Raw genomic sequence first — 14537 nt, 5'->3', positions numbered from 1 at the left:
TTTGTACACTTTATCAAGTCATTTTAACTACTTAAGTACTAAATAATTCTTGTATCTTTGGTGTAATACTTTTATTTTCATTAACTACTTTTAATTTTACTTTCTTAACGAATATCTCAGAACATTCTTTACATTCTCCCAAATATAATTACACTGTTCGAGTTTGTAATGAGGAGGCTTGGTAAACTAGATAATTTTTCTAATTTTTGTTGAGCATGCTTGGCATTTGATAACAAAGCTAAGGTGCTCAATTACCTCTTTTCTGTTCTCAATGAAAAGATTTCGTGAGAATTTCATTTAAAATCACAGCACTAAGATGAAGGCATGAAGACAGTAATACAAATACAAATCTTAGATTTATGAGAACTACTCCATTCATTTTGTCTGCACTTACCACTCCCCACTACTCATCAACTCACATTCTTAAGGTAAAACACTTACAGGGAAAACTTGGTTCCCCACCTCAAGAAAGAGCTGGGTTAATCTAGAATGATACAAGTTCTCTTCACGTAAACATGCTTGCAAATCTGCAATTTGATGTCCCAAGATCAAAATTTCACCATAACTAGACCAGATATCAATCAGGCATGTTCCTTGCTGACCCTTCACCCACCTGATTATGAATAATGCATGTGATGATGCATAATAAACTTGATGCAACCAAGTTCCAGCAAAAGAGAACAACCATCAGAATGATGAGGGACTCGTCTTTACTTGGATCAAATTTTCATCATAACCATCCATTTTTTTCTTGGCTGAATGATGCAGGACTAGTCTTCACTCAGATAGTTAAAGCCAGCGTTATGAGTGTTCTTTAAACCTTGTGTTACTCATATCATGGCATTTTGATCCTGCAATTCCGAGACACTTGTTCAGTAATCACGAGAAAACACTTGTGAAGCTGATGGCCAGATAGTATTCCCAGTCACGTAAGTGTATGTTTACTTGAAACTGAGAAGACAGGTACCACATTACAAAATGGAATTTACAGGAGATTTGTATGTGTCACAAGCATCAAATCAAACTTTTGTTTGGAGAATGTAATTTCTTGCCCGTGCGGAACAGAAGAGAACCACAACACCAAAATCAAAACTAACAAATGCACTGATAAAGAAAATCCCCACAGAAATTGGGTCATCCATCCTATCTTCCCTAAAAGTACTTCCTTGCGCAGATTGAGTCCTTCCATCATCACATAATCCACTGGAAGATTCCATGCACAGATCTGGATTTCCAGCAAATGCACCAGGAAATCTCCCATACCCTTGCTTCTGGGGAACACATCCAGAAAAGCAGTTGTAGGAAAGATTCAAAATAGACAGATCTTGAAGGATAGAGATGTTTCCTGGGATATGTCCTGACAAGGAATTATGTGACAAATCCAAGGCTTTCAAACTCTGCATTTTCTGCAACCCCGGAAGCTGTCCGTAAAGAAAGTTGCATGACAAATTCAGATATTCTAGGCCAGATAGACCAAATAAGCCCCTTGGAATTTCCCCATGAAGCGAGTTGCTGGATAGATCAATTCCAACCATTGAGGAAAGATCATAAGTGAAACTGAGTTGATTGCTATCAGAAACAACCGCCGAAACTCTGAGTTGAACCTTTCTTGCTGCAACCAATGGCTCGTTAACAGTGACATTCCTAGTGTTAAATATTAAGCTACCCTTAAAATTAATATCAGGTATGAAGCCAGTAAACTTGTTATGCGAGAAATCCATCATTTCTATTGCGTTAAATGTGAACAACCAACTAGGCAGATTTTCACTGAACTTGTTCTGAGCAAGAGACAAATACCTGAGGTTTGTCCATTTGGTTATTGCATCATTCAACGATCCAGAAAGCTCATTGGAACTAAAGTCTACAATCTCCAAAGATTTGCATCCAGCCAAAGTGAGTGGGATAGCCCCGGAAAACCTGTTGTTGCTTATATCCAGTATCCTCAAGATATCCAACGCATCAAACTCCGGTTGAATTACACCAGAAAGATTGTTGTTGTTAAGTATCAGAGCATACAGCTGAAAGCACCCAACAATACTGAATGGAATGGTTCCAGACAAAGAGTTGTGTGAGAGATCAATGACCTGCAGATAAGTCAAATTTCCAATTCTAGCAGGAATTTCTCCTGAGAGAAGATTGTGAGAGAGAAACAAGGCCTGCAAGCTTTTCAACTCAGTAATTTTCACAGGTATTTCACCAGAGAACTGATTGTGAGAAAGGTCAAGAAGAACAAGGCCAAGTTTGTCAGTAGTCTCAGCAATTTTACTGGGAATAGGACCAGATAAAGCATTATTACTCAAGTCCAAAACAAGAAGTTTCTCTGAGAACACAAGCCTAGGATATATTCTATACTTCAAATGGTTCCCTGAAAGGTTCAAATGAGTCAAAGCTTGAAAAGAAGCAATACAAGCAGGCAATCCCCCCGCAATAGAATTGTTGGACAAATTCAACACAGTTAGAGACTGAACTGAAGCTGCAAAGCAAGGCAAAGTACCAGCAAACTGATTGGAAGCAAGATTGAGCAAAACCAAAGGCTGTTGAAAATCAACCAAATTACCAAACAAGAGATTGTTCTCAAGGTCCAAATACTTGAGGGACTTCATGTAAAGCAAGCTCTCAGGTATGCCACCACTGAATGAACAGAAACCAAGATGTAGCTTTTCCAGATTTGCAGAGAAGTTACCAATCCAAGCAGGAAGTGGACCCCCCAAACCAGGGTTCCCACTGAAAACAAGCTCAGTGAGGTGCCTGAGCCTCATGAAAGAGTCTGGTATTCCACCATGAAACCTGTTGTGGCTGAGATCAATGGCTCTTAGGTTAAGCAAGTTTCCAAAACACTCAGGAAGTGGGGCTGTGAAGTTGTTGTGTGACAACCCCAACTTGTTGAGGTATGAAAGGTGGCACAAACTGGGGTGGATTTTGCCTGAAAGGTTCATGCTAGTTAGGTTGATGGAAAGCACTCTCCCAGTTCTGCTGTCGCAGGTGATTCCACTCCATGAAGTGCAGTTGGAGCCTACCCAGCTGGGCAAACTCTGGTTGGGGTTTGGCAGAGATGACCTGAACAGTGAGAGTGAGATTCTGTCTTGTGGGTGAACATCAATTGAGAGAGAAGGGGTTGCAAAAAGAAGAATCATACAGAGGAGTGTGAGGGGTGTGGTGTGTCCCATCACCATGAGAGTAAAGGTGCAATTTTTAGGGAGGGGAAGAGAAGTTTGAAGCAAAAGAGGAACTGGGGTGGCAAAGATTTGGAGATTAGAATGGAAACTTGATGAAATGGACAGAAGAGAAGGGAAAGAGGAACAACATCTTACACATTGGTCATAAGTTGCTTGTGTCACGTTGATAAAGTGAGAGTGCAACAGGGGGAAAGGATGGTTTAGGTTAGATCAAAAAAATAAAGTGGCTTTGTTCTGTTGTGCTTGCTTTGCCTTCCCTCGCTTTCTCTCTATACTACATAACACTTCACCCCCTTTTTAAGTTTCTCATGTGCATCGGGGTAGAAATAGGTCCAGATTCTTTTTTCTTTTTCTTTTTGATAGGTTATAGATTATGTTATTTTTTAATTCAATGGGAGATTAATTTTGTTTGTAATTTGTGGTTATCAGCGACCCAAAAAATTTTAGACACAGTAAAAATCAAATATAAAATTTTTAAAATGTTAATTGTTTGGTTTAATAAAATATTTGTGATATTATACTAATTTATATTAATTTTATATATTAAGAAAGCTAGATATATTTATCATTCTTCTAAATACTTTTTATATTAAAATATTAAATTATAGTGCTCTACAACTTATTTTATATTTTCTTTTTAATTTTTTAATCAATGTCTAAGATTACTGATTAAGAATAGCCTTAAAAAATAATTAAGGTGAAAAGATTCTCTATATGATGGAGCTCACCACACATGGACACACACATGACACATCCATCCCCTGTGTCTCTCTTTTTTATTTGATAAATTGAACCTCCTTTTGTGAGTGTAGTGAGTGTCTCTCTCATTCATTCTCAGGTCCCAACCGCATTAAGCGTCTTTGATCCATCTTCTTCTGTCCCCGAAAGGACGTACCCAAACCAAATCGCCACATATCAAATGCTAAGCTACGCGCCCTTTTCTCAGTGACCGATTCTTCAGTTAACTCTCTCTGATCCAATTCAATTGAATGGGCCTCAACCTCTTCGCTCTCCCTCCATGGCAATGGCAAACTATTTCTCTGCTGTGATCCTCCACCGCCATCCCATCACCGCCCTCGATCTTCTCCTCATCTTCCTCCACACCCTCTTATAGCTCTCACCCGACAAGAGTAAAAAAACCCAACCATTTTTTTTCTCTCTCTGGTTTCGAATTTTTTAAGGATATAAAAACTAGAACAAAATTCGTTTTTGATTGTGATTCCTGATACCCTTTTGGATTCTGATGGCGTCGGTGTTCGTGTACCACGTGGTGGGCGATCTGACGGTGGGGAAGCCAGAGCTGGCGGAGTTTCACGAGAGTGAGACGGTGGAGTCTGCGATTAGGGCGATTGGGGAGTGCCATGAGGGGACCATACCCATTTGGAAGAAGAGATCTCAATTGGGGATTGAGAACAGTGACATGAGACAGCAGAGGTTTGTTGGTATTCTTAGTTCCTTTGACATAGTTGCGTTTTTGGCTAAGAGTCAGTGTTTGGAGGATCAGGACAAGGCCCTCAAGACTCCTGTTTCCGAGGTTGTTGTTCATAACAATTCCCTGCTCAGGGTTGTTGACCCTGCAACAAGGTATGATTTGATTGTAGAATTTAATTAGAATACACTTGTGTAAATTATATTGTTATCCAATTATAGATTGTCATATATGATAAGTTGGTTGATTTGCTATTATAGAGTAATTAGTGTATGCATTGACAGTGGAAGAGTTTTTACAATCAGAAATCGTCGTGAATGGAAGTTTTGTTGACCTTAGCAATGATTACTTTAACAATCAATCATACCTAGTATGATTTCTGATTGATTGGTTTAATTGTTTAACAGTGCATAGAAATTAAAGTCATAATAGTATCTATTTTAAAACTCGTATTTAGCTAGAGTTGTTTGTATGGGACTCTATGAACCTCTCTATGTTGTGCTTGTTGGGGTGATTTGAAATTGTAGTTTTTTAGTGATTTGTGCCTAGTGACGGGAACTTGGCTTTGCTTTAACTGGTGTGGTGTGGGCTATTTTTGAGTTTGTGGATTGGTTTATTTAGTAATAGTGGCAGTCAATGTTAAGTGCATGATTTGGCCATGCTGATGATAAGAATGTCAAGTTACGTGGGTGGTTTGTGTTTGTTTTAGAGATAAAGTTTGTGATTTATGTACCTATCAAAGATGAGATGTCTAGGAAATGATTGGTGCAAAATCACTTTTGTTTAGGCATGTGGGGATAGAGGATTGCATCATCAGCATCTTTGTTCCCCGATGGCATATGATTCCATCCAGTTACAAGAATTTATACTTCCCAAAATGTGAGGGAATTTGACATTCCTTGGTAAATTACTTGATTACTTGCATTCTTATGCTTTGGTAAATGCCCTTGTATCGTATACTCTCATATGCTTAATTACTTGATGACAGCAATGGGATGTTAGATGCCCTTGTATCATATGCTTTGGTATCTTATACTCTCATATCAAAGACATCTACGAATGGAGGATGCCTGAATTAAATACCATATATATCCTTAGTTTGATCCTGTCATCTTGAGTTCCATATAGATTCTTTCGTTAATGTGTACGTGTATGGCTTTCATCTGTTCATTACAGAAGGAACATACAAAGTTTACCAGATATTTGAATTCATGAAAATAATGCTTTTTTTTTTGCTAGTTACCAAATGCTTCAAGGGGATAGGGGTTGGCGTCTGATGTATGTCAGTCACCCCGTCTACCTGTTTTATTGTGATTATCCATTATTCCATTTTTATGTGATAATTGTGATGGCCTAAATATGTGATTATCCATTATTCCTTTTTTTAAGAATAAAGGTGAAGCATTTTTCTTGAAAAAAACGTGTGATGTATCATTGTATTTATTAGATACTGGGCAAAGATAAAATGAGATAATTGAAACTTTTAAAGTGTGTATCTACTATCTAGTGCCTTGTCTTTTGCTAATATGTGATCAATATTCTTCCTTGTTATGGTAAACAAAAACAGAAAATAGGTTATCGGGTGTTTGTCAACCTTAAAAGACCTGATAACTAAGTATGTTGAAGCTGGTTTTAAAATTTGTATTTGTAATCGCGTAAAATTTGACAAATAATTATTGTTTGATTAGTTTGAGTTTAAACTAGTTCAGAACAAATTTAATAAAAAGTTGGTTTTAAGCTAGCCAGGTTACATCTGAATCACAAGTTTCCTCGTGTCCTTCCTCCAGTCCATTCTATGCTTACATTTTTCAGAAATTCAAAATAGTCATTGAAATTTAATAACATGATATGATATTAAAGTATGTCAAAACCAAACTTAGGCAAGCAATATATATCTTATAGCTAGTTTTAATTTATAACCAGTCTTAATTTGAACAGTCCTTAACCAATTTTCTAATTTGACAAAAACACCCTTAATATCTTACTTTACTTCCTCTCATTAAGGTTGATAGATGCGCTGGACATGATGAAACAAGGTGTGAAGCGTCTGCTTGTTCCAAAGAGCGTAGCATGGAAGGGCATGAGCAAGCGATTCTCAGTTATCTACTATGGCAAGTGGCTCAAGAATAGTGAATCTCCTGGCAACAGCAGCAACAATCTACCACTTAACATGAATCGGAGCCCCTCAACTTCCATCACTCCTATCCGTGATAGGTACTGTTGTCTCTCTAGGGAAGATGTGCTCCGTTTCATCATTGGTTGTCTTGGCGCTTTGGCTCCCCTTCCTCTCACTTCCATTGCTTCTCTTGGAGCAATTAATTCAAACTACAACTATATTGAATCTTCTACTCCAGCCATTGAAGCCACTCAAAAGCTTCCTCAAGATCCAAGTGCAGTTGCTGTAATAGAAAGCACGTCAGATGGTCAGTGCAAGATCATTGGAGAAATTTCTGCATGTAAGTTATGGAAATGTGATTACTTATCCGCAGCATGGGCTTTAGCAAATCTCTCTGCCGGGCAGTTTGTTATGGGAGTTGAAGATAATGTCACCCCAAGGTCACTGCCTCAGTTCAGTTTAGATTTAGCATCTGGAGAAAATGATTTAGCTAATGGTGGGGGTTCAAGGAAACCAAGGAAGTTTAGTAGCAGGAGTGTTGGGTTCTTCAGCAATACTGCGAGCCATAGCTTTGGTTCTAGGAGCATGTATAGGGGTAGGAGTGCACCTCTGACATGTAAAATTACTAGTTCATTGGCTGCAGTCTTGGCTCAGATGCTATCCCACAGGGCAACTCATGTCTGGGTGACCGAGGACGAGAATGACGAAGTTTTGGTCGGTGTTGTCGGATATGCTGATATTTTAGCTGCTGTAACCAAACCACCTACAGCCTTCATTCCTGCTAATAGATCTACAGAGGGGTTTGGAAACGAAATTCAGTGTTGAATTTTTTGCTTCAACTTTTTCAATGTGTACTCTTAGAAGTTTGTTTCTTTGGTGTTCAATCATCTCATATTATACTACAGATGAAAAATGAGTTTGGGTTGTTGGTTTGTACAAGATTGTGTTAATTTATAATAATAATAATAATAATAATAATAATGAGTAATGTTTTCATGAAGTGAATAGCTACTATCAAAGGTATAGTATGTAATGAGCTAAAGAAATCGGTTCATCCAATGCGATCTTGGCATTGTACCAATAGCTTAGTTTAGGGGTATAGTTGCAGTTTTGTCCAAACATTAAGTGAAGGTATATAGGAGATACTTTATTGAGTAGAATATTAGATTCGAGTCTTGTCGAAGAGTTTTGTCACCTTAATTAACTCTACTAATCAATTAATCGGAGTTTAAAGTGGCTTCTTGAGAGCTTTACAAATGAACAAGTTTATAGTAGTTAATTGAGCGGTTTTCAATCTGTCAAAAAAAAAAAAAAGCGGTAAATTATCTTTTTCATTATATTGGATTAGATTTTGAATTTAACTTTAAGTTTAATTACTCATTTGATCCATATAATTTCATGTTTATATAGTTTCATTATTTATACATTTTAGTCCTTATAGTTTTAAAATGATTTTTTTAGTTCTTATAATTTATATTTTTTTTTATTTATTAGATTAGATTTTGAAAATAACTTTTTTGTCCTTATAATTTATATTTTAATTTTTTTTAGTTTCTATAATTTTAAAGTGATTTTTTAATCTCTATATTTTATATTTTATATTTTTTTATTTTTTACTATCAAAATATGAGTAATATTATCAATTATAATTAATTATAAAAATATTAGCAAACAATTCGTAATTAATTTATCGTAAGATAATTTGTAATAAAAAATAGTTGATAATTTATAACTAATTTGTAGCTAATTATTTTTATATATATTTTTTGTAATAAAGACTAAAAGGTAATTAAAATATAAATTATATAGACTAAAAAGATCATTTTTAAACTATAGAGACTAAAAGATAATTAAAATACAAATTATAAGGATTAAAAAAACCACTTTTAAACTATAGGGACTAAAAGAAAATTAAAATATAAACTATAGGACTAAAAAAATTACTTTCAAACTATAAAAACTAAAAATTACGAATCATAAAATTATAGGGACCAATGAGTAATTTAACCTTAACTTTAAAACCCAATTTAATCATATCGAAATCAAATGTTTGCTTATATGTTATTTTTTTATTATTTATGGAATTATTAGACCATGTGTCGTACTTGTATTAGTATTCTTTCTGAAATTATAATAATTTGTTTTTTGTCTTTTTCTTTATATATATATATATATGATTTCATACTATTTTTATTTTATTTTACAAAAAAATAATAATAGTTTTTCTCTTGAAAATCAATTTAGTTGATTTGCAACACCACTATGAGTTAAACCCACGGAATTAACCATTACAATTATGAAGAGTATTGCTGGGCTAGGCAATGCTTTGCTGCAGATCTGTCATTGAAAAATTCGGTAGGATAAACTGTGGGGCTAATAATTAATATTACATTATTCTTCAAAATTAGTTATCCACTTTGAATCACATGAACTTACTATTGAGTTTATGAAACTAATATAAAATTGTTTCAACTTAAGTAATGATTTTGAATTTTAATCTTGAACACGGAACTGTACTAAATATTAAAAAAAAAAAGCTGTGACATTTATAATAATTTAATCTGACTTAAATAAAATTATCTCTAATAACAAATATATGAGATTTCTAACGAATAAAATATATTGCTAATAATATGGCTAAGTAGGCGGTGCGTAGAGGAAAATAATGTAGTATAAAAATATAGTATTGTCTTTAGTGTGCTGGTTATGTCTTGCCAAATATTGATAATCGCAAATTTTGTGGCTACATGTTATTATTGGGTGCTTGTGAGACGTTACCTTAATTATTTTGGGTTCCACATCAAGACAAGTATTTTCTGCGATCGATTTTAAAATAATGGTCAAGCACCTAGCGAGCGTCATTGAATTGCATGTAAGCTTTTATTTGGACAATCCAACGTGTGATCACAAGTGGAAGTGGAGTCTAAGAAGCAATTACAACGAAATTCATTCATGCAAATGGCCCCACATGCCATTTTAGTGTTGGGGCTCATAGTAAATACAAATAGTCGCCAGAAAAACAAAACATTCTACACCTGAGAAGTGAGAATGATGTATTTATTTATTAAATTTATCGATCGGTTGTTTAATATGAACACTAACATGTTTAATTTTAAATTTCATTTGCATATTAAAACAATGGCGTGCTAAATTTGGTCTTATTTAAGATCTTTTTCTATTATAAATTGTAAAACCACAAGTAATTAAACAATTTTGATTTCACACACATATTATCTAGTACGATTGTCATTTACAAGATTCCAATGCTCAAGTGACTATATATATTCGCTAGAGTAATTACTGGTGACATTAATTTATACGGACGTTGAGGTTGCATTTCTGGTGATTTAACAACTTTACTCTCTTGTGTTTGGTTAGATGAATGGTTGAGACTATACGTACTAAGTAGCTTATGTATCAAGTGGTCCACCGGTGGACTTGTTAATTTTACCTACTATAAAAGGTCAAAGTTACCGGTTAATCTTTTATATATATTTAAATTCATTTTTTAGAGAATTTAAATTAATATTTTTCATTAACACCAATTACTTTTCTTTGTTTTTTCATTTTCTTAAATCATTGTTTGCACCATCTGCTCCCTCCCTTTTTCCGATCTACACAAGTGGCTACACCAGCCAAAAAAAAAAAAAGTAATAATCTCATTTTGATTTCCATAAAAAGAAGTAACAACGATTTCTCTGATTTCAGATTGCATTAGCTTTCCAGCAACTCCATCTTCTACCAACCATGCATAATGACTAATATCTAAACGAGACCCATATTGACTATAACCATTTAATTTGTTAAAAAAATCTCAATTATTGAGAATTTTAAACAAATTGAATGGTTATAGTCTCGTAAAATTGGATGAACAAATTGCATAAAGATATTAAAATCCCAAAACTCAATTATAGTATACCCAACTCAAATTAAAATTAAACTCAAAACATTCCAACTCTAATTAACCATTATAAAAAACAGAAACCGAATCCTAGGTATCTCGCAGAGGTGGCTTCGACGGAGAGAAGATGAAGTTGTTGTACTCGGATAAGAAATTGTTGCCTGTGGAGATGGAAGGTGACGTAGTGCATCTAGAAAAAGAAAGTGAAAGAGGATTCAGATTTAAAAAAATTAAAACTTTTAATTAATTATTAACTACTTAATTGTATAAAAAATTATTTTTTAATAATTAATGAAAATATATGTTGGCCGGTAATTGACTTGTTATTGTAGGTAAAATTGCATAATGCACCGATGGACCACTTAAAAATTAACTAGTCCACCTTAGACAGGCCCATATATCAAGTGCTTCGTATGTGAAGACATCCATTTTTGTATAAGAGGTGATGAGTGATTTTTAAAAAGTTGGTGCTAGATAGGTTTTTGTCTTTTTGGATAGATAAGTGTGTGTTAAGACTTCTAGGACTATTGGACTAATATTTTTTTTCATTCACAAAAACAAAAAACTGTCATTAGTCATTACGATCTTGTTCTGAATTCTGATTGCTATGAGGCACCAAGAGGTATTATATTCGCAAGTGCATTCTAGCCTTTTCTTGCCTTTCAATTCCTAATTTCTACTTTTGGTGATGGAGATGCTAGCTAGGTCTCTTAGAGGTTGATGTAACAATCGGGCCCTCAGGGAAAGAAATATAAAACTATATATGTGTCTATATTTATACATAACAGCTTATACTAAAAGAGAGTTAATTTATAACATTATATCAAAATTTCTACAACCGTATGTTAGCAGATGCTGTAGAACTGTCTTCATTAGATAGTAATTTCTTCTGTTTTTCTTTGTTATTGTTTTTTTTTTATGAATTCTTTGTCATTATTTCTGATGTATAAAAAAAAACTCTCGCGTATATAAGAAGTATACGTTAAATAATAAATACAAGATATACCAAAAACAAAATACAAGTGAAAAACATAAAATAAGTTTATTCTTTTCTATATTTGCTCGCGCTAAATTTTTCAGTTTTTTTTTGTGTTCTTAAATAAAATTGTATACTCTATATCATTAAATGGAGAAATATTTGCATTAGACATACTTAGTCACATACTAGAGTTAACAATTTATTGGCACATTAGTTAACTAATTAATAACTACTTGTTATATAGTTAATTAATAATTAACATTATTAATAATGTATTAAGTATTTATTAATAATATATGGACTTACTTTATACAAAGAGCATGTAGTTAATTGTACTGTAGTTTTTGTTAAAAAAATATAACAAAATATATTTGTGTTTTAGTGGATGAATAATAAGTTAAAAACTAAATAATGAAAAAGGAAATAAAATTCTGTATTTTCCTATGCAAATTTTTCCATTAATGTATTCTGTCTCACTTTTAGCATTAAAAAATATATAGCCAAAAATAGTTGAAGGCACACCATACTGGAGCAATGGCTCTCCGCACTAAACGCGACGGAGAAAGCAAGTTCAAAATTATACTATCCGCACTAAAAACTAAAGAAAGAAGAAGAATTCTGGACATCATTCGATACTAAAACAAGAATATTATATTCAAGTAGAAAGTTGAAGAGATTGGATGTTCAAACAAAATGTAACACTCATAATCTATTTCTGAAAAGAGAAAAATAAAAGAGAGACAAATGATATAAATGTAATAAGTATATAATGTGATAAAAAGAAAAAAATAAACAACATACAATTAAGAATGTTAATAAGGTATTTGTAATATTTAAGTGTCAAAAAATTATTATTATTATTTAAATTATATCAAATTCATGGTAGATGTTAATTAGTATATATATATATATATATTAATTTTTCTTATGTAAGGTGGTTTTCGATATCTTTAAAATTTGCATATAACAAAGATCTTTTGGTCGAAGTTAGTTCCACCATATGTTATAGGTTTCAAGGAACATCTCGTAAAAGATATGCTCCATATATATGAAAAAAAGTTAAGAAATCATCTTAGATGCGTGCAGACTATTCAAGCAACAAAATTTAAATTTCATGTTTTGTCCACAAATGCATGCCTCAGCTTGACTAAAATTCTATTCCTTCCTTCAACAAAAATTTAAAGCAAGGAGTGCGAATGGTTAACATCTTAGACGTACGTGATCCAATTTTCTCCACTCTCTATATATTTTCCATATCATAAATTTGATTCCGTGATACGTTCAACGTTAACATATTCATAAATTAATTTACACCCCAAATTATGCTACACGTACGTTCTCTTCTTCCTTCCCTTGTGTTTGTTTCCATGTCTCAGAACATAAAAATAAATTGTGCAGTTCGGCTCTATACAGGAACCTTTGTCCATTTTAATATTCCATTACTCAGTTGTGTTTTACTTTTTCACGATGGATCATAACTCTGCATAACTCTGATGTTATGTTTGGAAGTAGGAAAGTGGAAGGAAGAGGGAATTAGAAAAGGAAAATAATCATTATTTATTATTATTATTATCATTATTTAAAAAGGGAAGAAAGGGAAAAAAAAAGTAGACCCATTTATATTTTTAATCCTTCCATTTTACATATATTTGACTTTCTTTTTTTTTCTCGTTTTTTCAAATATTTTTTTTGTATAGAGTATAGACTACATTGCATTTTTTTTTATAGAATATAAGCCTATTTAAGACTTATAAGATCACTTTAGACGAAAAATTATCTCAATTAAATACTCAAAACTTAATGTACTTGAATTCTCTACTGCAATATTGTCTCTACAATAATAATCTTCGCCATTAAATTTAAATCTAATGATTATTAAAAATAAGAGTATATAAAAGTATTTATATAATTAATTTTAATATATATATATATATATATATATATATATATATATATATATATATATATATATATATATATATATATAATATCCAAAGGCAAACTTAACAACCGGTGAAACTAGTATTATTTTGTATCGATTGGTTTACAAACTTAGTTTTTTTATTAAATAACTTACAAAATCATCTCATTAATTTTTATTTTATTTTTCACTTTTCTTTCTAATTCAAAAGTGCCTTAATTAGGCTTTGTTTGTTTTAAAAAAGAAAAATAATATACCAAAAAGAATTTGTATTATATTTTATGAGACTTAAATCTCTTATATTCTATTTTAATTCAAAAATTTATCTTTTTTTTTTAAATTTCTTTCCTCTAAATCAAACACAACCTTAAAACAAGCTGTTGTTAATTTAGATTCACATAGGACAAAATACTATATTGTTTTTTAATGACATGTATGATTTGATATATTGCGATCTTCCTGTACGTGAGAGATGAATTGGAATAATAAAATAAAGATAGATGTGTATACTGTTGGTGATCGACATACATATATATCGGGTACACACACTAACGTTTCAAGGAAAATATTCTAAAGATCAATAGAATTTAGAATTTTCTGACAGAAATTGAATTTATTCTAGGTATGGCACATTTAATTTGTTTCAAATAATTCAATTAGAGAAAAGTCTATTAATTAGGACAAAATCGTACACCTTGCTATTTGAGAGTCAGCTAACTGTTAACAAATGATGAACAAATGGTGAACTAAGGATGAATCAAAATTGTTTAGTTTTAAAAATTGAAAGATATTAAGTTCGCACATTAAAAAAAAAAAAACTGCAGATTGAAATTTATTGGAGGAATACATTTAAGCCTATTTTTATTTTTAAATTTTCACTTGTTAGTCTGCAAGTGTAAGTAAGAAATCCCTCATTGACGAATAGAGATACAAACGTCTTTTTAGATAACAAAAAATTTAGGTTTAAACACGTTGAGCAACGCATAAATGACACGTTAGATTTTATGTTGAATGA

The 14537-nt window shown here is 32.6% G+C and overlaps 2 protein-coding genes across 2 annotated transcripts; one reads left to right on the top strand and one right to left on the bottom strand.

Moving 5' to 3' along the window:
- Positions 1 to 182: 182 nt before the first annotated feature.
- Positions 183 to 3458, bottom strand: LOC114425556 (receptor-like protein CLAVATA2). The gene has a single exon (XM_028392500.1). The coding sequence runs from the start codon at positions 3171 to 3173 to the stop codon at positions 1020 to 1022; it is 2154 nt and encodes a 717-aa protein (XP_028248301.1). The 5' UTR covers positions 3174 to 3458; the 3' UTR covers positions 183 to 1019.
- A 453-nt stretch (positions 3459 to 3911) lies between these two features.
- On the top strand, positions 3912 to 7697 carry LOC114425172 (CBS domain-containing protein CBSX6-like). Its single transcript, XM_028391966.1, has 2 exons — positions 3912 to 4760; positions 6610 to 7697. Exons 1-2 carry the CDS (start codon positions 4420 to 4422, stop codon positions 7544 to 7546), a joined length of 1278 nt encoding a protein of 425 aa, XP_028247767.1. The 5' UTR covers positions 3912 to 4419; the 3' UTR covers positions 7547 to 7697.
- The last annotated feature ends 6840 nt before the right edge of the window (positions 7698 to 14537 follow it).

Source organism: Glycine soja, chromosome 9 (genome assembly GCF_004193775.1).
Source record: "Glycine soja cultivar W05 chromosome 9, ASM419377v2, whole genome shotgun sequence".
Lineage (NCBI taxonomy): Eukaryota > Viridiplantae > Streptophyta > Magnoliopsida > Fabales > Fabaceae > Glycine > Glycine soja.
The sequence above is the reverse complement of the archived record's forward strand: the minus strand, read 5'-3'. Positions and strand labels throughout refer to the sequence as shown.

Coding starts and splice junctions, on each gene's coding strand:
- LOC114425556 (XM_028392500.1), bottom strand. CDS start 3,173: ATGGTGATGGGACACACCACACCCCTCACACTCCTCTGTATGATTCTT.
- LOC114425172 (XM_028391966.1), top strand. CDS start 4,420: ATGGCGTCGGTGTTCGTGTACCACGTGGTGGGCGATCTGACGGTGGGG. Junction 4,761..6,609: donor GTTGTTGACCCTGCAACAAG/GTATGATTTGAT, acceptor CCTCTCATTAAG/GTTGATAGATGCGCTGGACA.